Below are 24,487 nucleotides of genomic sequence, written 5' to 3'. Positions count from 1 at the left end.
CTTAGCACTGGTATAAGTAGTCGTTACCGGGATGAAGTGAGCAACTTTAGTCAAACGATCAACAACTACCCAAATAGAATCATAACCAGATCGAGTCCTGGGTAACCGTGTGATGAAATCTATACTAGTCGCATCCCACTTCCAATCAGGTATAGGCAATGGTTGTAACAAACCTGCCGGTTTCTGATGCTCTGCTTTAACTCTCTCGCACACATCACATACTGCAATATACCCCGCAATTTCCCTCTTCAGGCTAGGCAACCAAAATCTCTCCCTCAAATCCAGATACATCTTAGTATTACCTGGGTGGATGGAATAAGGTGAATCATGCGCCTCGTGAAGAATCAACTTTCTTATCTCTGCATCCTGAGGTACACAGATACGCTTCTCAAACCGTATGGTTCCATGTTCATCCTCATGGAAACCTTTTGCCTTCCCTTTTAGCATATTCTCCTTTATCTCATCAATATACTTATCATTCTTTTGAGGTTCTCTAATTATGTCAAGCAAAGTAGGCTTTACCTCAAGTGTTGCCAAATAGCCCTTAGGGACCATCTCCAATATGAGATTTCTAAAATGCTCACATAACTCTGGTGGCATATCATCAATATTAATGGCATTAGCATGGCTCCTACGACTCAATGCATCAGCAACAACATTAGCCTTACCAGGATGATATTGTACATTCAAATCATAATCCTTAATAAGCTCCAACCATCTCCTCTATCTAAGATTCAACTCCCTTTGAGTAAAAATATACTTCAAGCTCTTGTGATCAGTAAATATATCACAATGATTATCAACGAGATAATGCCTCCATGTTTTCAATGCATGCACAACTGAGGCTAACTCCAAGTCATGTGTAGGATAATTATGCTCATGATTCTTAAGCTGGCGTGAAGCATAAGAAACAACTTTACCTTCCTGCATCAAAGCACTCCCAAGTCCCTGACGAGAAGCATCACAATATACCTGGAAATCTTTGTGTATGTGTGGCAGAATTAAGACCGGTGATGTAACTAAACACTACTTCAACTCCTGAAAGCTAGCTTCACAATCATCAGTCCAAACAAATTTATCCCCCTTCTTCAACAATTCAGTCATAGGCTTTGCAATCTTGGAAAAAAATTCAATAAACCATCTGTAATAACCTGTCAAGCCCAAAAAGTTGTGAATCTCCCCAACTGATGTGGGTGACTCGCACTCTGTAACAACATCAACCTTGGATGGATCAATTGCAACTCCATTACCTGATATAACATGGCCAAGGAATGGTACCTCATCCAGCCAAAACTCACATTTACTCAACTTGGCATACAACTTGTGCTCCCTCAATTTCTCCAATACCAAACACAGATGCACTTCATGCTCTTGCTTATTCTTGGAAAATACCAATATATCATCAATGAAAACAACCACGAATTTATCCAAGAACTCCATAAACACCTTGTTCATCATATTCATGAAGTATGCAGGGGCATTAGTCAATCCAAATGACATAACAGTATACTCATACAGCCCATACCTCGTAGTTAAAGCAGTCTTTGGAATGTCCTTCTCACAAATCTTTAATTGATGATAACCAGAAGGAATATCAATCTTAGAAAACACGGTAGCTCCCTCCAACAGGTCAAACAAATCATTTATCATAGGCAAAGGATACTTATTCTTGATGGTTACCTCATTGAGAGAACGATAATCAACACACATCCTCAAGGTTCCATCCTTCTTCTCCACAAACAAAACAGGGGCTCCCCAAGGTGATGAACTTGGGCGAATACATCCTTGCGACTGTAATTCCCTTAACTTCTTCTTCAATTCCTCCAACTCTTGAGGAGGCATTTTGTATGGTCTCTTTGCAATAGGCCCAGTGCCTGGTAGTAAATCAAGAAGAAACTCAATATCTCTATCTGGTGACATACGTGGCAACTCCTCTGGAAACACATCTGGATAATCCTTCACAACTAGCACCTCTTCCAGGCTACCCTCCCTTAAGAGAGTTCACCTGCATCCGCTTATGCTGATACTTACATACATATTTGATTCTCTTCCCTCCTGGTGCACTGAGAGAAATAGCTCGACTAGCACAATAGATAACACATTTATAGAAGTGTAACCAGTCCATACCCAATATAATATCTACACCTTGTGACTTCAAAATGATCAAATCTGTAGGGAACTCATACTTCCCAATAGACAAGGTTAACTGATGACAACCAACACCTGCTATCATCTCAGCTCCTGGGGAACTCGCTCTAATAGGCATACTAAGGGTTTTGGTTGGCAATCCATGTTTATCAACAAATACCCTTGAAATAAATGAATGCAATGCACCAGTATAAAAAAGAACAAGCGCGGGTACTGAATTGATCAAAAACTTACCAATCACTGCATCAGGCTCATTATAGACCTCCTCCACATTAACATGGTTGACATGACCCTTTTGAAAGGGGTTTGGCTTGCTGACTCCAGAATTCCCATTACCATTATTGCTCTCTGGACAAGCATTGGAGTAGTGGCCCATCTTTCTACACTTGTAGCACTGACCTGATTAAGGTCTCTCTACACTAGCACATTCTAGCGATTCTGGTTATTATTACTTCCATTACCATTACCATTATTGCCCTTGTGTCCATTGTGATGATGGTGGCCATTATGGTTGTGGCCATTACCTTCATTATGATTATGTCCATTACCTCCATGATGATGATGCCCATTACCTCAATGATTATGATATGAAGTTCGTGGCTTCTACTGTGGTCCTGAATTGTACTTGTTGTTGTTGAACTTCATCTTGCGGTTCTCTATGGCCTGATGCTTTCCCTCAAGCACAATAGCCTTATCAACAAGCTCCTGTTAATTACCAAAAGTGGCCACTATCAAGTGAACACCCAAATCATCATTGAGGCCCTCCAAGAATTTCTCGTGTCAAGCTGCATGAGTATTAACATCATTAGGAGCATAACATGCAAGGTTATCGAATTCCTCCACATATTCATTAACTGTGCGACCTCCCTGATGCAATCTGCGAAACTCCTTCTTCTTTAGACTCATGGCGCCAACAGACACATGTACGGCGCGAAAAGCTGCCTGAAACTGCGCCCAGGTGATAGTATCAATGGGATAGGTGACCAAGTATTTGTCCCACCAGGCTGCGGTAGGACCCTCCAACAGATGTGAGGCAAACCTCACTCTTTCTGCATCTGTGCATCCAACAGTCTACAGGTTCCTACCAATTGAACGAAGCCAATCATCAGCCATAATAGGTTCAGGGCTGCTGGAGAACCTCTGGGGATTCAACCTCAAGAACCTAGTAAGCATATCCATAGGTGGGGGAGGCGGCGGATTGTTGTTGTTGTTGTTGTTGTTGTTGTTGTTGTTGTTGTTGTTGTTGTTGTTGTTTCCCAAGCTCGAAGCGAGCAACTGGATCAAATGGCCTTGCCCCTGAAGGATTTGTTGCACATATGCTCGCGGTTCATCATTGCCATTATCATTGTTGCCTCCTCCTGAACCCCTGCCTCTAGTCTCATGTCTCGGTGGCATCTGGTGGGCAAGAGTAGATGAGTAATAGATAGAATAGGTCTAAGGAGATATAGATATTCTACCCATATGCATAGTATGACCAAGGTAATATATATGAGGCAACAAAACACCAACAAACATAACAATAATCAAACATATCTATATATATAGTCGAATAATTTCGACAAGATCCTAATTTAACAAGCAAACTAACAATCAAGCAAGCAACCTAGTATCGCCATACCACAAAGGTGGGCATAATCAGATACACTAACACACTAATATAACAATAAAACAAAATAAATGGTGGTCTCAGCACTAGTTCCTACTTAGACTGGTCAGGACACTAGAGTGGTGGTCAAATGAAAGAGTAAGATATATCTAAGGTTTATAAAGTGAAATTCTCACTCCTATGGCTTTTCTAATCCATTTTTTAGGGTCACGACCTACAGTCAACACAATGCTCTGATACCATATGTAACGACCAAATTTCGAAGGATTTGAGTCTGTGTGCTTTACTGTGCTAGTCCCTGGATCGAGTCGCTAGCACATACAGTATAGATGAATACGAGAATAACAAGTGCATCATTTATTACAATGTATGATCCATAATTTATGAAGTATAACAATCTACATAGCACTTAGCTAGCTTTATTCTATCAAACAGCGAAAAAGTAGCAGATTAATAACGATGAGTCCCATCGTAGCCCACTGGCGATGCTGAGTGAAGACTCGCGACCCTAACGGTACCTTACTCCTCGTGTGAATATCCTGCAACATGAGACATTGCGGCCGTATAGGTCAATACTTTGAATGTATTGGCAAGGTTACATAGGAATAATAATAAGTAGACCTACATGTACATGCATAGTATAACAAAGGGAGGCTTGAGGTTTATTTTGCCAAAATCTAATTTTATCGTCATAGCTACCTAATATTCAAGTTTTAATTTGTTTACTACAATTAACTCACATATGGTTGAATTGGCATCTCCAACTCCAACCTATTACCATCATTAAGTTTCCCACCAAATTTTATTAAGTGTATCATGTGTCAAGATCATCCAACAACTGTAATGGCCTAGCTTCTCAAAATTAGCCATAACCGGGACACGACTTATCATGATTAGTTTTAATACTCTGCAGAGTTTGGCACGCTTTTTCCCACTGGACCCAACTCGAAGATTGGGACAAAGTCTTTCAGAAGCAGTCACCTAGTCCCACAGGAGGCCCATCCCAACTATGAGAACTACGTGTGCTGGCACATCCGGGTAAGGTTTCCACAACTGATCAACTAAGACAAAGCCCATATAGCCAGTGGTCGCACATAGAAGCTACCAATCACTAAGTCTGTATGATCTTTTTGAACCTCGACGGCGTTCCACTTACATTCAGAGGGTCGAAACCATGATGTTCTTGAAACCACCTGACGGGGGATAACCTCGGGGTAGGCTCATCCGGCCTATTCCTTTGCGCCCAAGTACAAAGGAAGTCTTCAGCTTCCTCCAAACGGTTGACTCCCCCTGGCCGCCTAGGAAGTGCGTGTCGGCTAGGGGCGAGACGGTAACTCCTCCTGGTCGGCTAGGAAGCGCCTGTCGGCTAGGGGCGAGATGACGGCTCCAAGGCCGGCTAGCGAGGCCGCTAGCTGGCTAGAGAGCACCCATCACATACAATCCTAGGTTGTGACGGGACTCCATGATTAAAGGTAAAGACGCGTCAGCACGGGTACAAGGTTGAGGCGCACGCCAGGTATGGCCGCTAACCTACGCTGGCTCCGATCCGTCAACCCAGCACAGTACCAGCCCGCCAGCGCCCACTCCATTACCAAGCTTGGCGTGGCAACAGTGGAGACGGCCGTACCGACGACCCATGACGAATCTCGCAAGACGGCGCCGCACGTACCACACGTGTCCTATGTGGGCCTCACGCGAGAGCCCCATTGGCTGGCCGGCGGGTCCCATGACCAGATAGGACCTTGCAGTCGACGGGCCCCTCCAACGACAAGACCAGACCACGTCGGGCCCCTTGGCCAGCCGGCGAGGCTGCCAGGCGGGCCCCTCTTATGTACTTTTATCCATATTGTAGCTCGGTGGGTTCGACTATAAAACCCCCCGATCCCCCTCCATGCAGAGGGTCGGCCAACTTCACACACACTCACCCACTCATACAGGAGAGGTAGACGCGAGCCGACTGCTCCTTCTTCCTCGTTCGTCAAACAACTCAAGGAGCACATTGTAATCTCTCTGGTTCATCAACCAATCTGGCAGAACTAGGGGTATTATCTCCCACGGAGAGCCCCGAACCTGGATACATCGTGTGTCTATATCGCTTGTACCAATCCTGTTCCCGGAGTCCGCCGGTGTCCTTCGGTTCCCACCACTCTCGATTAGCCTACCCATGGCTACTGTCGTGAGTAAACGACGACATGTCCTCCTTATGTGTAGAGGTGTGCAGATTAAAGCAATTGATTATCCTTTTTATAGTCTTCTTGTGTATCTTTTTTTTTCTTCTATTTTCCGCAGGCCAAAAATGGTTATAATAGGAGGAGATGCGAATGACAATGAAGAAGCTGTATTTTTTCATTTTGTTTGTCTCTTTGAGTTTTTTGAACTTGTCCATATATGTTTTTTATGTTTTTTTCTTGCTTAATTAGGGTTCCACAAGTCGACCCTCTCGTCGGAACTTGAAGCGTCCTGCTGATCGTCAACAACGCTCTGCCCGTAGTGTTCAGCAGAGAGATGCACTTGAGGTAAGTGTCATGCTCCCGGTTCAAGAACTCATCCGATTAACCAGTTAACTTGCCGATTAATCCCTACTCATAGGGTCACCGAGTAGCCGATAAACCAAAAAAACGTTTGATTAATTGATTAAATGGCCGATTAACTTGCCGATTAGCTCATTAATCCCCTACTCGCCAGCCAACTGAGCAGCTACGAGTTAACGATTTCCTCAACAATGGTCATGCTCAAGACATAACCATCTTTTTTTGGTTTGTGGGTCATATAATTAATCTTGTTTTCCCCATGTACATTTTTTATTTCTTAGGGTGTTGATCAGTCTCTGTTTGTAAAACGGAGTAGATGTGCATCAGTTGCACGGGGAGCTGCATCATCTTCTAAGGTAAATAGACCTTGGAATGTGAGTTTTTCTCACTTAGTTGCACATGAATTATGCAACTGTTGGCACCACCATTCGTTGTAGTTGCACAATAATCACTTTGTAGTTGACATCATTAGTTATTTTTTTTTCTAAAAAGAGTTTTTCCAGAAGAACTTGACATGAGTTCGGATGCTCAATTTTTATAGTTGCAAAATATTTTTGTATTAGTTGGTATGCTCCATGTCTTACATGTGGTTTTTACCACCATGTGTGCAGGCAGTAGTTGCTGGAGGAGCTGCCTCATCTTGTGCACCAAATGCTGAGTTATGAGGGTATATCTTTGGGTTTATGAGCTTTTTAATGGTTTTGCAAACTTTTTTTATGTTGCTTTTTTCTTTGCAATATCGTGCTTGTAGTTGCACAATCCCTACCTTGTAGTTGTCAGATCAAGTCTATTTTAGTTTTTTGTAGTTTGCTCACTCGTAGTCTATAGTTGTTATCATGAGCTTTCATAGTTGCACAAGAACATCATATTGGTTGGCATCATCCATTTTCTGTTTATATAATTTCAACCAAGGAGTTGCCCCTCCTTTTTGCTATATTCATTCAAGTCATTTTTTCTAGCTTGCAATTACTCGATGCATGTATTATTATGTGCATGTGACTAAAAGTTTTTGCAGCAAAACACGGAGTATAATCTAATTTAGTTAGTCGCTCCAATTAGTTTAGGACGTGGTACAATGCGTTGAGGAGTGTTGTATAGTTCTTGGTTTTCTTTTAGTTGTTTTGTTGTGGTTTGCTTCGATTTCTTATTTGGTTGTCAGTATTATTACATAAATGAGATATTTCTGAAATATTACTACTATTTTAGTTGCACATATGTTTTTGCCAAAAGATGACTAAATGTTTTTAGAAATCATATGAACATTTTTTAAAAGCATGTGAAGGTTACGAGGTGATTTTTATTTTTATTTTGTTATGTTTTTACTCGTATATATATTTTTTGTGAAAATCCATAAACATGTTTTTTACATATATTCATTTAAAAAGCATGAATATCCTTGTTACGTTTCAAGAACATTCATAGTAACTTTGGAGCGTTGTTTCTTTGTGAACGTTTTATGAATATATGAACATTTAAAAAAAAGGCCCGATGGAACAAAAAATCTGACTGATGTGAAATATCAGCCAGGAATTACAAAACCCTTTGCAAAGCACCGCACTGTATACCAAAACCGACCGAACCATACAGATGATTGATACGAACAAGACATGCAATTGTCTTGTTTTTTTGAGTGGGAGACAAATATTACATTTTTGTTTCGAGGGACGGAGACATCGTATTATCATGAAAAAAAACGCACTGCACAAGTAAGTACAGGTTAATGGGCCGTGTCGCATGTGGTTCGTATGGACGGACACGGACGGAAAAGGATCAAGGCCTGGCCTGAGGCAGCAGCGGTGATATCTTTGACTTATCTATACTATTAAAAGGCGGAAAAGCAGATCCAAATCACAATCTTAGCCGTCTAATCATATCGTCAATGGTCTAAACATCTTCGTTAACGAAACTGCATCGCTAACAAAACGCCCAGCCCCGCATCCACGTCCTAAACGCTCAGCCCCACGCCGGTGCCCTTGGTCCACCCATAACCCCTGGTGCATTACGCTCGATCGGGTCAACTCCCACCTCCTGTTCCTATGGAGAGTCGCCGCCGCTAACCGCGTCCACCATCTCACCCGCTACTCACACCTCACCTTGGTCGCCGGCGGCCTCACTCTCCATTACATCGCCTCGGCCCCCAACTCCCGATGCCAGACGCGCGAAGAGGAGCCAAACACAAGACTTGGCTGGGACGCGCGCGCAAGGCTCCGATCGCTCCCATGCAGGTGAGCCGCCGTCGCGGATGCACGAGGAGTGGTCGTCCCTTCCTCCGGGCACCCACGTGTTGCCGCCCACTGCGCCGCCCGATGCGCCACGCACTTCGACCCAAATTCGTCGTCGCCTCGTGGACCAGGTGCAACGCCTTATCTCGCCAGACCTCACCCGCCGGACCTCCCACTTCACGTCATCCAGATTCAAGAGACCCCTACTACTGCATCCACCCGAGAATCAATCTAAAAACAAGGGAAGTTCTAACCCAACATCTCCGTCTCCTGTGAACTAATTTTAAGCCCGATTGATGGCAAGTGCAATGCATGTGTAAGTAATCTGGGTTGAGCATACTTGAGGTCTTCCATCACTTTTATTACTTCAACAGAAACTGTGCACATTGTATGAACTAACCATTAACGGGCAGCTGATATATATGATGCATGGTTGATAATAGCTACTTCAGGTTATCCCTTCTCTATATTTTTTGTACTCAACTACTTTTGTGAGATTTAAACTAGTAGAGAAAAACAGACGGAGATATTTGGTTTTTACCTACAGATGTAGTGAGGACTTCTATATTGATTAGTCATTTGAAGAGTTAACTAGAAAGTATTTAGTATATCTTCAGTTATGTTGTCATGGATTGTGCACGTGATTCACAAACAAAAAAACAACATTCTGCATTGTTTTTTACATGCGTGAAGCATGTACAACAAATTTGCTATTATGGACTCAAAACAAGCACCAGAATCAGCGGACACTCTATGGGAAGGTGAACAAGCATGCTAATAACACGAAGCGAAGTAATTGAAGATATTTTGAGAATTCATTGTAGTGGACTATATTGTGATTTGATTTTCTTAACCTTGGCAGATTCTGACTATTTAACGATTCAATATTTGATGTTTAATCGTTGAATATTCTCTATTGATGATTTGTGTCTATAAGTATTTTTACATCGTGTGACCAGGTTCCTTTTTTCAAGGTAAAGGTTAGAGATTAGAGTCTTGTTACCGAATTCAAGGCAAAGTTTCGTTACTATATTTGTATGTGAGCTCTGAGATAGACTGATGTACTGATATTCATAAATGTGAGGTAAGATTGGTGATATTTTGGCTTTTGACTAATGCTTTGTTGAGAGTGTCTTCTTGTTGATTTTTTTACTGTGTTTGTAGTACAAGGTTCAGAGGAGTAAAGTGAGATGCCACAACAAGTTTATAATCTCACTAGCAAAAGGGCCCGTGCGTTGCAACGGGATAAGAAAACTATATATTGACCATTTATTATTACAACTAGAAGGTCCTTGGCCTTCTCCTCCTCCTCCTCCTCCTCCTCCTTCTCCTTCTCTTCTTCTTCTTCTTCTTCTTCTTCTTCTTCTTCTTCTTCTTCTTCTTCTTCTTCTTCTTTCTTTTCATTTTGTCTATTTCTTCTCCTCTTCTCCTCTTGTTGGAGCTAAATTACCTAATTATGTCTTTTTTGAGCTAAATGGGCTAATTATCCCATTTTAGAGAAAAACAAGCTAAGTATATAATATTAATGAGCTAACCAAGGTTCTTATGCCATTTTGAGCTTATTGTGGTATTTTGGAGCTAAATGGGCTAATTATGTCATTGTTGGGTTAATTAAAGCAAGGATAATATGAAAGAGGAGAAGAAAGAGGAGGAGGAGGAGAAGAAGAAGAAATCAAGAAGAAGGAGGAGGAGGAGAAGGAGGAGGAGGAGAAGGATAGAAGGTCCTTGGCCTTCTCTTCCTCCTCCTCCTCCTCCTTCTCCTTCTTCTCTTCTTCTTCTTCTTCTTCTTCTTCTTTTTTTCATTTTGCCTATTTCTTCTCCTCTTCTCCTCTTGTTGGAGCTAAATTACCTAATTATGTCTTTTTTGAGCTAAATGGGCTAATTATCCCACTTTAGAGGAAAACAAGCTAAGTATATAATATTAATTAGCTAACCAAGGTTCTTATGCCATTTTGAGCTTATTATGGTATTTTGGAGCTAAATGGGCTAATTATGTCATTGTTGGGTTAATTAAAGCAAGGATAATATGAAAGAGGAGAAGAATGGCCATTTTTTTAGCTAAATGGGCTAATTATCTCATTGTTGGGAAAATAAGGTAAGGAGAATAAGATAGAGGAGAACAAAGAGGAGGAGGAGAAGAAGAAGAAGAAATCAAGAAGAAGGAGAAGGAGGAGGAGGAGAAGAAGGAGAAGAAGAAGGAGAAGGAGGAGAAGGTATTCTTCTTCTCTTCTTCTCTTCTTCATCTCTTCTTCTTTTCTTCTTCTTTTCTTCTTCTCCTTCTTATTTTTGTCTTCTCCTCCTCCTCCTCCTCTTCTTCTTCTTCTCCTCCTCCTCCTCCTCTTCTCCTCTTCTCCTCCTCCTCCTCTTCTTCTTCTTCCTATTCTTTCTATTAAGCTAACTAACTAACTAACCTAACTAACGAAGCTAACTAAACCTATCGCTAAACCTAGATAGCACTAAACAGGAAAAAAATAACAAAAACAGAATCTACCACTAAGTAACTAAAAATAATCTAGCTACCACTAAATAACAAAACAAAATCTACCACTAAACTACCTACTAAATCTACTAATTAACTAACTAAATCTACCAACTAACTAAACTACCACTAAAACTACTAATTAACTAACCTACCAACTAAACTATATATGCCACAACAACTATAATAGCAACAACAACTACAATAACAAGAACAACTACTACAACAACAATAAAAAATCATGTCGGTAGTTATAATCTAATTCCAAAAAACTAAATACCAAACAATAAAAAATCAAAAAATAAAGAACAAGGGGGCGGGGGTGGATGGGCTTACCGGCAGTGGGGCTGCGGGGGCGGCGCCGAGGCCTGCAGGGCAGTGGCTGGGCCGGCGGCGCCGGCGGTGGGGCTGCGGGGGCGGCACCAGGGGCGCCGGGGGTGGGGCAGCGGGGGCGCACCAGGGGCACCACGGGGCGCCGGCGGTGGGGCTTCAGGGGCGGCACCAGGGGGCGTCGGGGGGTTGTGGGGCTTCGGGGGCGGCACCAGGGGCACCGGGGCGGCGCCGGGGGTGGTCGGGCGACAGTGGTGGCGGCGTTGGGCGTCGGCGGAGGAGAGAGAGAGGGAGGTGCCGTTAGAGAGAGAGAGGGCCGCAGTGGGGGCGGGACAACCGTTAGTAGATTCAGGACCTTTGCCGTCTGCTGGCGGACTGCAAAGGGGTTTATACTCTTTGCCGTCTGCCTCTGGCATCTTTGCCGTCCGCCAGCAGACGACAAAGAAGGGAGTAGGTTGACCTAAGGTTCCCCCAGCCAGATGAGCTTCTTTGTCATCTGCTGGCGCCTTCTTTGCCGTCTGCGGCAGACGGCAAAGAGTTGACTGCTGGCAAAGACCTTCTTTGCCATCAGCCAGTTCTTTGTCGTCAGTTTTGCGGAAGCTGATGGCAAAGAATGTCTTTTCGTCAGCTAGCAGACGGCAAAGAATAGGCAGACGGCAAAATCTCTAATTCCAGTAGTGCTAAGGGCTGGTGCGGCACCCCTAAGGCCTATGGGCTTCCCCGGGGTGGGCTGCCCCCCCCCCCCCCCCCCGGTCAGGGCCGGTCCTGAGATTTTGGGGGCCCGGGGCGAAACTAAAATTCGGGGGTCCTTAGCATCTATAGTCGGCACCTTCAAATCATCCGTGGACGCGCCCGATCAATGACCGGATAATAGAAAGAAGGAAAAAAGTGATCGGACCCCACATATCATCCATATACGTCTGGATCGTCCGTGAACCCTCATATTGAGGACAAATGTAGGGAGGATATAAGTAGTTATGGACGCGCACGGACCCGCTCGGTTGGTCGAGGTAGGATACGACACCACAACGGACCACATTTTCTATTTTTTATTCATTTTTTCTTTTCCTTTCTTCATCTCTATCAATCATGTATAACAATATAAGTGACTGGACATATGAGGAAGAAAATGAAAAATGTGGCTTCATGGACGAAAAAATAAGGGTTCAAAATGGATACGCTGGGTCATTGATCGAACGCGTCTGCGAACATTCAAGGGGTCGAATTAGTGATACGCGGTTATTGATGCTCTTAATATAGACAAGATAATAACTACAATGAATATGGTATTGTCGATAACATTTAAATGAATCTGAAATCAGTCTGCGTATCAGATAATTTATACATATTGCCTTTGAAAATTACTTCTAACATTCCTTAATGCAAATTCACTTGTGACAGAATAGATAATGCACATATTATGATAATAATCAATTTCTATGAAATGCTTGAAAATGATTCTCATAATCTTCAGTTCAGAGTAAGATCATATACCTCAATATTAGATGAACCATCAAGAGTGAAAGTTTCTGAAAATTTTGTGCAACAGTCTTTCAGTTTATTATCACTTGATAACTTCAAGGTGTCCGGGCTCAATAAAAATCCTAATATATCTTTAAACACCATGAGTTTTGGGGATGTCAATTTATCCACAACTTTTCCCCTTTTTTCCATCACTGCCCGATGCATATATCCTATTTCTCGACCATATGATAACACACGGTGCTGGAAAAAAAAACGGCTGCATCAATTTTTCAACAATACCGGCCCGCTATGAATCAAGGAACGGCAATGTGATATATCTGATGTTTGAATTGGTTATCACTAGTACAAATGCCCGTGCGTTGCACCGGGCTAAAAAAAATAAAGAACCTATTTGTTTTGCCATTAAATGTTAAATGTAAATTATAATGTTAAACGTAAGACAATTATTTTTGGACGGAAGGAGTTTCTTTTAAAGTTTTAAAATATAATGTAATGCTTACATAAAAATTGGATTACTTTTTTAATAATAATTATCATTTTTATTGAGTGGTAATAATGTTTTGTTTTTTGATGGGTAATAGCATTTTTGTGTATAACATATTTTCAAAAAATAAATGAATAATATATATTTTAAATTATTTTTTGCACAACTTGTTAAGCTCTTGCGAGTGAGCTGCTCTGAGCATAGACACCAAGCCTCCGCACGAGACACAAAATGCGTCCTCCGGAGCACTTTGCTCATCTTTTTTGAAAAAAAAACGTTCTCTTCATCTCCTTCTCAAAGAAAAAAGAAAGTTGTCCTTATCTCTTCACTTTGTTCCCGTCACTCCCCTCATTCCAATGGTGGCCATCCCCTCCCTTCCATTCCTTGTGGAGTTGAGCTCTCGATGTACCTCCAATGATGGCCGCTCCTTGCCGTTCATCCCTCCGCTGGCAATATTACATTTCATTTGTAATTATTTTTGCAATGTTCCTGGTATTTCTTACGAGAAAACACTGTTCTAATGTTTTCTAAAATAAAATTTTAAGATTTTTTTCAAAAGGGAAACATTTTTGTTGTGATATATTACATTTTATTTGTAATTTTTTGCACTGTTTTTTGTGCTTATACATCCCGCACACACTGAAGGTTACAAGTGATGAACTGCTTATACATCCCGCACACACTGAAGGAAACAATCTGAAGCCCATATTTATCGAAAAAAACTGAATCAGTGCAGTGTTTGATGGGAATCTCATATTTGTGGAAATAAAATAATAAAAATATTACATTTCATTTGTAATAGTCATTTACAATCAACTATATGTAATTGACACAGCTGGTCTATATCCAATGAATTATGAGAAGCCCTTTCATTTACTAGTTATCTAAAACTACCACCGGAAATGCCATCCAACAGCTAGAATATGATTCACACATTGTGCTCGAGGTACAGAGTCTGAATGTTCATGGGTCTCTTTATATACAGACTAAATGTCTCTATACTATACATACTTATTTAGGGATAGAAACGTCCACAATACAACAATTAAGGATTCCTTGGACTCTATCTTGTCTCCCCAGCACGTATCATACCAGCATAACAGTTTGATAGAGCAAAGCTTCTCGTTTGGCAGCCTATGAAAGAACGGTTCTCACCACCTTCCTGCCACCCTGAAAGACTGTATCAAGGCGAAGAGATGATTAGTTTAAGATGCATCATCCTATGAACTTTTAGAAGGTTACTTGAAGCTAAACTGGGACTGTCAAGTCTAGTCAATTGTCAAATGTGGTATGATCTCACTAAGGCACTTGAAAAAAAAAATGTGATTTCACATTTTGAAAATACGATATACATGAATCGGTGTTATATGAAAAATAATACTGAAGCATATCATCACTGGCATCTGCTTACCTCCAGACCGCAGTCATTGACATATACATTTTTGAATAGCTCGGACGCCGTCGTGTGGCTCGTTGCCTGATGCTCCGCTACAAGCCTACTACGGCGAGCCCTTCTTCGGCGAGGTTGACGACGACCACAACGCCAGGGCGCGACGAGTGCGTGGAGGTGTGGAGCGTTTAGGGCGTTGCCGCCAAGCCAAGTCGACCACGCTGGCGCTGTCACTGCCCATCCTCCCCCCCCTCCCTCCCCACCGGCGCAGGCTGGAGCGTTTAGGGCGTTGCCGCCAAGCCAAGTCGACCACGCTGGCGCTGACGCCGCCCGCTCCTCCTCCGGGCCACGCCGCATCGTGCGGGCCGCCGTATGATGCAAGCTCGTTGCCGTCACCGCCCCCTACGCGGCGCCCGCGGCCGCTCCCGTATCTGTGGCCGCCGTCCGCCTCTGCCTCCCCACAGGCACGGGCTCCTCTGCCAGGCGGCGCTGCGTCGTGCGGGCCGCCGTCCAGTGCGAGCTCGCCGCCGCCACTGCCTCCTCCGCGGCGCCCGCGGCCGCTCCTGGTTCCGGCGTGGAACGCCGCGACCATGAACTTGGACTTCAAGCCCCGCCACTGGACCTTCTCCTGCGCCTCCTAGATCACCTCCACGCCATCCCTGGATTTGGATCCGTCCCTGCCGCGCCTCCTCGACACTGGCGCTCAAACTGACGGCCGCCGCGGGCGGGACGGGGAAGATGCGTTCGCTGGCGCTGACGCCCACCTGGAGAGGCCGATACGGCTGGAGGCCGAGGGGTTCCGAGCCAGCCACCGTCCAAGGAGGCGGGCAGCTTCCATGCCGACGGGCTCGTCGACGAGAGCCTGGAAGATGCTCTCCCCCCTTCCACCTTCTCCGTCACTGGATAAGATCAGAAAGGAGCGTGGGCCGGATTATTAGATAGTGTAGGGGTTAATTTGTAAAATTGAAACGTTTTCCAGATCCACTTATGTAGGGATGGCGCGTTAAATACCTACAACCTTAGAGGCTTTTATGTAAAAACGTCATGACGTACGGCAGAAGCCGTAGCTACTTTATTATTAAGGACATGAGGGTTGAGTACGTGAAGATTTTAACCGTCCCGTATCTAATTGATATACGATTGTTAGATAAACACGTTAAAGCCAAGGCCATCTGGTGCGGTGCGCCCGCCGGCGCCGGCCCCATGGACAACGGTACGCCCAGCCCATATGTTCCAGTGACGGCGCACACGCTTTCATGCATCACCTACGTATTGCCAACTTACTGAAAATAATGTTGATCAAAGTACGTACCCCATGGATTTGCAGGCGGTGCTTGCGGCCTCAAGAACGTGAACAAGTACCTCTTCTCCTCCATAACCTCCCGCGGCAACGATCCTCTCTTCGACGGCGGCACCGACTGCGGCAGCTGCTACGAGGTACCTAACACTGCATTACTTAATCCGACACACGACATCGTCAGTTAAATTAGTTGGCCAAGCTCAAACTTACCATGTGCATGCAAAGTTCATGCATCCATCCATCGGTGGGACGTTGACCATTAATTTGCTTTTATTAACAAAGGAATTTAATTTGCTTTGCTCTACCGGTGGCGTTTCGTTCAGATCCGATGCGTGGCGGCCAACAACCCTTCCTGCTCCGGCCAGCCGAGGAGGGTGGTGATCACCGACATGAACTACTACCCCGTGGCCAGGTACCACTTTGACCTCAGCGGCACGGCGTTCGGGGCCATGGGCATGTACAACCTCAACGACAAGCTCCGCCACGCCGGCATCATCGACATGCAGTTCAGGAGGGTGCGCTGCAACTTCCCCGGCATGAAGGTCACCTTCCACGTCCAGCGCGGCTCCAACCCCAACTACCTCGCCGTGCTCGTGGAGTACGCCAACGTCGACGACACCATGGTGAGGATGGAGCTCACGTAGACCAGGATAGGCCGCAGGACGGGGTACTGGTAGCCGATGCGCCGCTCATGGGGATCCATCTGGAGGATGGACACCAGCCGCGGGCTGCAGGGGCCCTTCTCCATGCGCATCACCAGCTACTCTGGGAAGACGCTGGTGGCCAACGATGTCATCCTAGCTTACTCGCAGCAGGACAAAGCCTACTGGACCAACGTCCAGTTCTATTGATTTTGGCTTAGTTCGCCCCTAATCCCTCCTCCCTAGCATCGCCCCGCCGGCCGTTGAAGCTCTCGCGCCCCCGGCGACCCCCTCGCCGCGCCGCCCGTTCCCCCGGCCAGATCAACCGAGCCGAAGCCCCGCGCTCAGCCGTCGCGCCGCCCGTCACCAGCTGCGTCGTGCGCCGCCGCCGATTGGATTTGGCGAGCGTGCCGTCTGTTGTCGCCATGCCTCCTCTTCTCAAAACATGTAGGATCTTATTCATAAAAGTGAAACATTTTTTTCACTTAAATATGAACTGCGGGATTAATTATCATTAAATAGAAGGACTTTTTTTTGTAAAAGTGCTGCAACGACGGACCACAGTAGCGATCCGTGCTTTAGTATTAAAGCATCTCTAACAGTCGCGTTGAAAAAGTAGTCATTTTAGCGCGCGCTACCGTTCCGGACGCTCCAACGGACGTGCAACCGCGCGGCCGGCGTCCATAAAACTGATTTACAGCGCGCCCATCGCTGTGTTTGACGCTCCAGCAGCCTCGCTGAAATGCAGCGCGGGTGTGCAGCTCCAGCAACGCGCTAAAATGCACAGCGCGCGAGCAGCCGACGCCTTACATCTCTTGCAATTTGAACATAAAATAAATTTCACACATTCACAAAACAAAGACATGACATATAATTTAAATCACAAACATCATTCAACTAAAAGCTTAAAATAAATAGTTCAATTTATTATTATAACTCAAACAAATAGTTTAAATATCATTCAAATAAATAGTTCATGAAATACAACAAATAGTTTAACAATACAATAATACAACAATACAACAAATAGTACAACGCACAAATCATGATGTTGTTTGGCGGTCATTCCAAGCCCACCACTCCTTGAGATCATTTGTGAGTTCATTATGCGCTGTCGAATGACATGATAGGAGGCAACAAAACGGGCCACCCTTTCAGCCCTCCACCGCACTCGCACGGGACGTCCCAAGAGCTCATAGTTAGAGTAGTCTATATCTTGATCACGCTCATTCTCGATGATCATGTTGTGCATGATCACACAAGCGTGCATAATGTCGCGCGGGAAGAGACCGCGGAAGTGCCGGAACAGTCGTCGAAGAAATGGGGTGGCGCGGACGACGACGGCGGCGCGGCTGGATGGGTAGGTGGAGTTTCGCGCGAGCGCTCGAGAGTTCAGCGCGCAGGAGCAGGCGTAGCAAATAAGCGGCGCGCGACGGCGTTTCCCTCGCGCGATGAATTAATATGCCGCGCGGGCAGTTTTTGCGCATCCGCTGGAGCTCCCGGAACGGTAGCGCGCGCTAAAATGACTACTTTTTCAACACAACGACTATATAGCGCGGCTGTTGGAGATGCTCTTAGGGAAAGATAGACTGGTTCCTTCCCACTTTTACAGTTGTTCCGGTTTCTTATATATAGAAAATGATTTTGAAGCTTGACACAAAAATTTATTTACTGTAATGCAAATTACATATCACATATTAAACAAATTTTGGAGGCAAATTACCGAGAGAAATGTAGCGAGATTTATACGAGTAAAGTTACGTAAGAGTCTTTTGTAAGTTTGTATATACACCTTTCTATGCATTCACTTGTTGTACTTCAAGATTTATCTGCACTATTGTATGCATATTTTGTTATTAATTTATTCTTTATTCCTGAATTGTCTTGCAAATGTTTGAAGTGGTGATGGCACAATGCAGTGATGATCAGTGCATGTGAGGTTGCAACCTTGATCATGTAGTGACTTAATTTATCGACCTCTTGTAGTAACATTTTATTTTTTACGTGATATGAATCATGAAAACATTATAGCACCAAGGCACGTGCCTAATTAGTGGATGTAATAATCGATATATGGATTCTTTGTCCTTATCTAACTTGCTTTACAAATAAATCTGCAAGAGGTCTTGTAGTCCCCTACATAATCTAGCTTGCACTTAGTATTGTAGTATTATTAAGAGAACTCACATATACACTCAGTCTTCAACAACTCGATGAATTGTAGTAAGTAATATATAATGTATATTCTAGATTTTATTTAGAACTAAATTTATACGTGCCATGCACGTAGTAAAAAACAAAAAAAGGAGGAGTCGGAGGGCGACTTAGGGTTACCATCATCGGCGACGGCGCGGAATTCGGATTGATGGCGATGGCGTCCGTAGTGGAGGAGCCGGAGATTGAGAGTTGGGTGGACGTCTTCTTCGACGAGGCGGCGATGTTGTTCTTGGCGCAGAAGGCGGAGGCGAGTAAGGAGAAGAAGGCGCGGCAGGAAGAGGAGAAGGCGCGGAAGGCGGCGGAGTGCCGGCGGAGAGCCCTAGCACACCGGCAGGTCTTGGACTCCATCCTCGAGCACGACCCCAAGACGAAGCGCCGGGTCTACACCCGTTACCCCTTCACCGACTTCTCCGTCTTCGACATCGACGCCAAGTGTAAGTCCGCCCGCCATCAAAACCTAGATCCCGATTCTATTCCGAAGGCATACATCTGAAACATCTCTTTTCAAGTTGTTTTCACGATTGCTAGCCTCATTGTTGGACTAGTTATGTTTAGAACAATTGCACAATATTCAGTCCCATATTTGATAATTCATAATTCTGAACAATTGCACATGATGATTACTGCTCATTTATTGGCTCCATATTTTAAATGAATGAATATACTAACATGACTACGTAGTATAGATTCCTGTCTAGAGACCAAACAACCCTTCTCTTTTTTGAATATCCTTGCTTGTTATGCCTGTAAGCCTTATCATTGCAAAAGGTCAACAGAAAAAGTTTCATTCTTACCAGGTTTTCTTATTTATGTTGTTTGCATCAACTATATGTGCCATTCTTGTTGTTGACTGATTTGATTTGTACTGTCTAAGTGAAATAAGAATAGCTCGCTTTGTGAGTGGTGGTTGTATTCAGTACCAATGGTACGGTAATTGGAGGTTCAGGCCTAGGATAAGAGCTACAGGCTTGTCGAGGGGTAGCCATGGTTTTAGCTTCACTGGCAACAGCTGGTAGGGACATTTGTTGTGGTGTTCTAGGAAAATGAACCGTATTGCCCCTAGTTGTGTTAATCGAGCTATGCTTTTTCTTCGACACTCCGCGCCTTCAAAAAATTTGTTTTGTTGCTTGCGCTTTAATTTAGGAGTTTCAACTTAACTAGCATATGTGCATTTGGGTTGTTGGCATATGTCGGCTACATACTGGATGCTTTTCCATCATTGTTCGACTTGCACTGAAACAATGGGTCCCTTCTGCTTTCTTTTTCTCCCTCCAAGTGTGTTCTTCACAGTAATGTGTGTCAACTCAACAAGAGTGAGCACACCCTTCCTGCTGGGCTTCTTCAACCTTTGTCTGTTCCATTACAACCTGGGCCTTTTATTTCAATGGATTTTCTTGAGGCACTCCCCAAGTTTTATGCGAGAGCCAAACATGATTTGAAAACTGAATTTCTTGCAGTATGAATATGAATCTGAATATGAAAACTGAATTGTATGCCACTGCATTTGCTATCTTCTCTTACTACCCTTGCCATGCTGCTGCGGTGCATTTTTTTGCTTTACATAATTCTTTTTGTCCCTCACAATTAGCTGCTGCTGCTGCTGCTTTTGTCTCTTCCATTGCAGCGCCTATCCCTCCAATGCGATACACTAAGAGGTGTATAGATGGCTTGGGTCTCGAAGACACTGCAAACATACTTTCTGTCAAGATTGTCTCCTCGGATAAAGGCTTCCCCATCAATGTGTATGGCACTATCATAGCTAGAGACAGCATCGACCACAAGTGTATGTACCTCTTTAACCGCCACAGGGACAATTGCCAGCCTATCAGGTGCAGGGTATGTACCTCTTTGCTTCAAAATCACTACTTATGTGCCTCTTGATTTTATTTAGTCCAACCCCATTGCATATCCTGTTGCATGCATTATTGGTGTTTGGATTATCGTAATCTAATGTTTTCAGCTATTGCTTTTCGCAGGAGGAAAATTTGATCTTAACTGGCCCAGGTCGAGGTCTGGTATTACTTGATTTCATATATCTGGAGATAGATCTTAAAATCAAGGTTGGTGAAAAGCTTCTAGGCGAGCAAATCAGCAAGGGTTTGCTTATGATTGATGGGCGAGTGCTGCCTAGGGACGAAAAGGTTAATGTTGGACATCAAACTCTGGAGAGCTGGTTTAGTATTGTGGAGGTGAGGTATGCAACTATACTAAATGCAGTCGAGGCTACCTTCGAGATTGAGTTACTTGAGGGACGTTTCTGTGGAAAAATCATGGCTGGCATCAAGGGCATCGAGCCTAGGATTGTGATTTATAATAGCGGGCAAGACGGTGTGGTGTCTTGCGAAGACCGTACAGTTATCAAGCTGCGCAGGCGTGTCATGACCCTCCGTCTGAATGGTATTCTCAAATTCGGCTTCGAAGTCCGTAGTGATGGTGGTGGTGCTACCAGAAAACAGAAAGTTGAATTCACTCCACAACACCGTGGTGAAGAGAAAAAGGAGACTTGTTGTGGTACTGCCAAGCTTCAAGTGAAGGTCTTCTGGTCCATGCTGGACTTTAGGCCGTAATCCTGGAGTAACATGACAAACTAAGTTGTGGTGTAATGAAATGAGGGTTGTGTTATCATGCTTCAAAATGATGTAATGGATCAAGTAATGTTTGTAGTGAACTAAGTTATATGTTTATATTGTCGTGGAGTGGTATATCGAGTTTGTTGCTTTTGCCTTTCGGCAACACTGGATGGTAGCAGTTCTGTTTGAAGGGTATTATGTGGAAATTTGAACGTTTCTATTTTCTGTAATCTACTAGTACATGGCATGGCTGTAGGGCAACGTTCATGTGGAACTTCTGAAGAATGGCAAGTCAGATGTGTTGCTGTTTCGATGGTTGTGCTATAGATTCTGATTGCAAATGAATATTTGGATGTTTCATCATGGCTTGTTATATCTATTTGGTGTTATAGGAACAAAGACAATGTTTGCATTTATGCTCTCTAAATGCCATGTTTTTACTTGTAATCTAGTTTGTAAGTCAGGTTATTTTATCACTTTAAGCAGAAGATGGGTAATTCTATGTTTTTGCTGAATTTTTCTGCTACTGGAGTAACCCCTCTGTACCTTATGCCGAACAAAAGCAAAAGGGGAAGGAAAAAACCTTCTGTACCATTTGTCACTTTAGGCTTAATTGATTACTGCTGAACTCAGTTCATTTTCTCATGTACCTTTGGGAAAAGCTTCTGGGCACCCGGTGGATCCGTCTATGCGCATCTATCGCCTCTCTGGCCGTCGAATCTTTTTTAATCGGACGACTTCAAAGCATCCTAATTTTACATCCTAAGTTTGTAACTGATCCATTGTTGCAATCTTCTTTCCCACAATAAGTAGTTTGTTGCAAGATTTCGGCAGGCTACGTGCGCCACCGGACGTGTCAGCATCACGACGAGCAAGCTTTGCTCCGTTGTCAGCGGTCCCTTCTCTTCCTCCTTCATCTTCGCCTCGTCGACCCGGCCCTTTCTCCTCCTCCATCTCCTCGGTTGCAAAAAAATTTATCTACAACGCAGCCTCTGTTGTAAATGTTTCTGCAACAAGATTTGTGTTACAAAAGGTTCCACAATAAGACTTTTGTTGTATAAATAAAAAAGCACGCGTGAATGCTAGATATGCCAGATCCGGCACCTCGTGAGGCAACGGATCTTTTAAAAAGATCTTTTACACGTGTTTCCGCAACATGATCTTTCTTACTGAAAATATTCTATAGCAAAGTCTATTCCAAAAAATAATTTACACGTGTTTACGCAATACGGTCTTTGTTATAGAAAATATTCTGTAATAAATTATGTTGCAAAAAGAATTATACATGTGTTTCCGCAATACGATCTTTGTTGTAGAAAACATTCTATAACAAACTATGTTGCAAAAAAATCACACATGTATTTTCGCAACATGATCTGTGATGCAGAAAAAATTCTATAGCCGTCCGTAGCTCTCTTGAGACCGAAACAAAGCGGTTGTTTCCACAACGGGTTCGTTATTTTAGGAATTAATGTGTCGGGGAGGCGACTAAGCCGCGTGCGCGGCACCTCGTGAGGCAACAGATTTTTTACATGTGTTTTCGCAACATGATCTTTCTTACTAAAAATATTCTATAGCAAAGTTTGTTACGAAAAATAATTTACATGTGTTTACGCAATACGAAACAAAACAGTTGTTTCCGCAACGAGTTTGTTATATTAGGAATTAATGTATCGAAGGAGGAGACTAAGCCGCGCGCACGATGTATTGACGCTGTATGGCCGACATGATTCGAATCCGGATCGACCAGCTCGGTGCGCGCGCTCCTTGCCACTACCCTACACACATTTTACGTGGACAACCTTGCCTACATATGCTTATATATCATCGGTTTGTGTGGGCCATCTCATGATCGAACCTTCAGTAACATCAACTGCAGTTAAACAAAACACAGTAACATCAGTAAAAAGCTGGTGATGCAAACACTAATCTGGAGTACACACTCATAACTGACCTGGTGTACATTAGAATTGTCTGGCCCAGGTGGATTTTTGGTGGTTTTTTAGAAAAAGAGGAATATGTACGGCCTTTATATCAGGAAGATGCATGCGGTTTCTTTATTAAATAAACCCACAAAAAGTTAGTGGTCCAAATACAATCTTCTAAAAAAGTTGTGAAATAATTTCAAAATGAAAGAAATGCTACAACCGACAAAAAATATGACTAGATGCCTAACCACCTATCCTACTACTGGATCGCCATTCAAGCCGGTTGTAGATATCCCGAGCTACCATCTGCCATCGGGTAGACTCAGTAACCAAAGGCTTCTTGACTTCTGTAGGGGTGCGCAACGATCACGTGCGAATCAAAGAACTTGTCCTGTGTAATATCTTCAAAAACTTTATACGATTTTGTCTATTAAAAACCATGACATTTCTGCAATTCCATATAGCCCATAATAAAGCACATACTCCTATACGAATACACTACTAGGGAAAACCCTAGTAGTAGCGCTTGGAATATGCATAGCAGTAGCGCTGGGCCAAGCGCTACTGCTACCGCGCTACAGCTAAACCCTAGTAGTAGCGTTGGTATGGGCAACACTACTGATAAGTAGTGTTAGCAGTAGCGCTTCCCTATCCAGCGTTACTGATAACTATCTATAACACTTGTTCATATGGCGCTGCTGCTAAGCCGCTCTATTGGTAAGTATTTTCAAGCGCTACTGCTAATATTTCTGCTTTCACAGATTTGCACCCTCTACGTATTTGTGATGTATTTATACAGGCTCTATACAATAGTTTCATCACATCATATTAAACATACACTATTCTCACATATCATAGACATACAATAGTCTCGTCATACCATCATCATCATCATCATCATCATTCAATACAAATATCATCACATCATCTTGAAAATAGCGATACATAAGTGCGATCATGTCATGTCTCGAATAAGTGCAACTGCATGGTCATGGCACACCCACAAGTTTCATCATCTCTATCTACAACATGATGTAGAAGAGACGAGCGATAAGCATGAGGAAGAGCGTGACTATGTAGTACTGGCGGTCCCGCCCTTGCTCATGCTGGAGTGTCCACCTAAAGTAACTACTTTCCGCTTCGGCTCTGGTGTCGA

General features: G+C 43.7%; 1 protein-coding gene and 1 pseudogene across 1 annotated transcript; both read left to right on the top strand.

Moving 5' to 3' along the window:
* The first annotated feature begins 15,719 nt into the window (after positions 1-15,719).
* Positions 15,720-16,826, top strand: LOC123441940 (annotated as a pseudogene).
* Positions 16,827-18,933: 2,107 nt separating this feature from the next.
* Positions 18,934-21,440, top strand: LOC123440325. Its single transcript, XM_045116898.1, has 3 exons — positions 18,934-19,267; positions 20,458-20,669; positions 20,810-21,440. Exons 1-3 carry the CDS (start codon positions 18,982-18,984, stop codon positions 21,398-21,400), a joined length of 1,089 nt encoding a protein of 362 aa, XP_044972833.1. The 5' UTR covers positions 18,934-18,981; the 3' UTR covers positions 21,401-21,440.
* Positions 21,441-24,487: the final 3,047 nt, after the last annotated feature.

The sequence above is a fragment of the Hordeum vulgare genome, chromosome 3H (genome assembly GCF_904849725.1).
Source record: "Hordeum vulgare subsp. vulgare chromosome 3H, MorexV3_pseudomolecules_assembly, whole genome shotgun sequence".
Taxonomy (NCBI): domain Eukaryota; kingdom Viridiplantae; phylum Streptophyta; class Magnoliopsida; order Poales; family Poaceae; genus Hordeum; species Hordeum vulgare.
The sequence above is the reverse complement of the archived record's forward strand: the minus strand, read 5'-3'. Positions and strand labels throughout refer to the sequence as shown.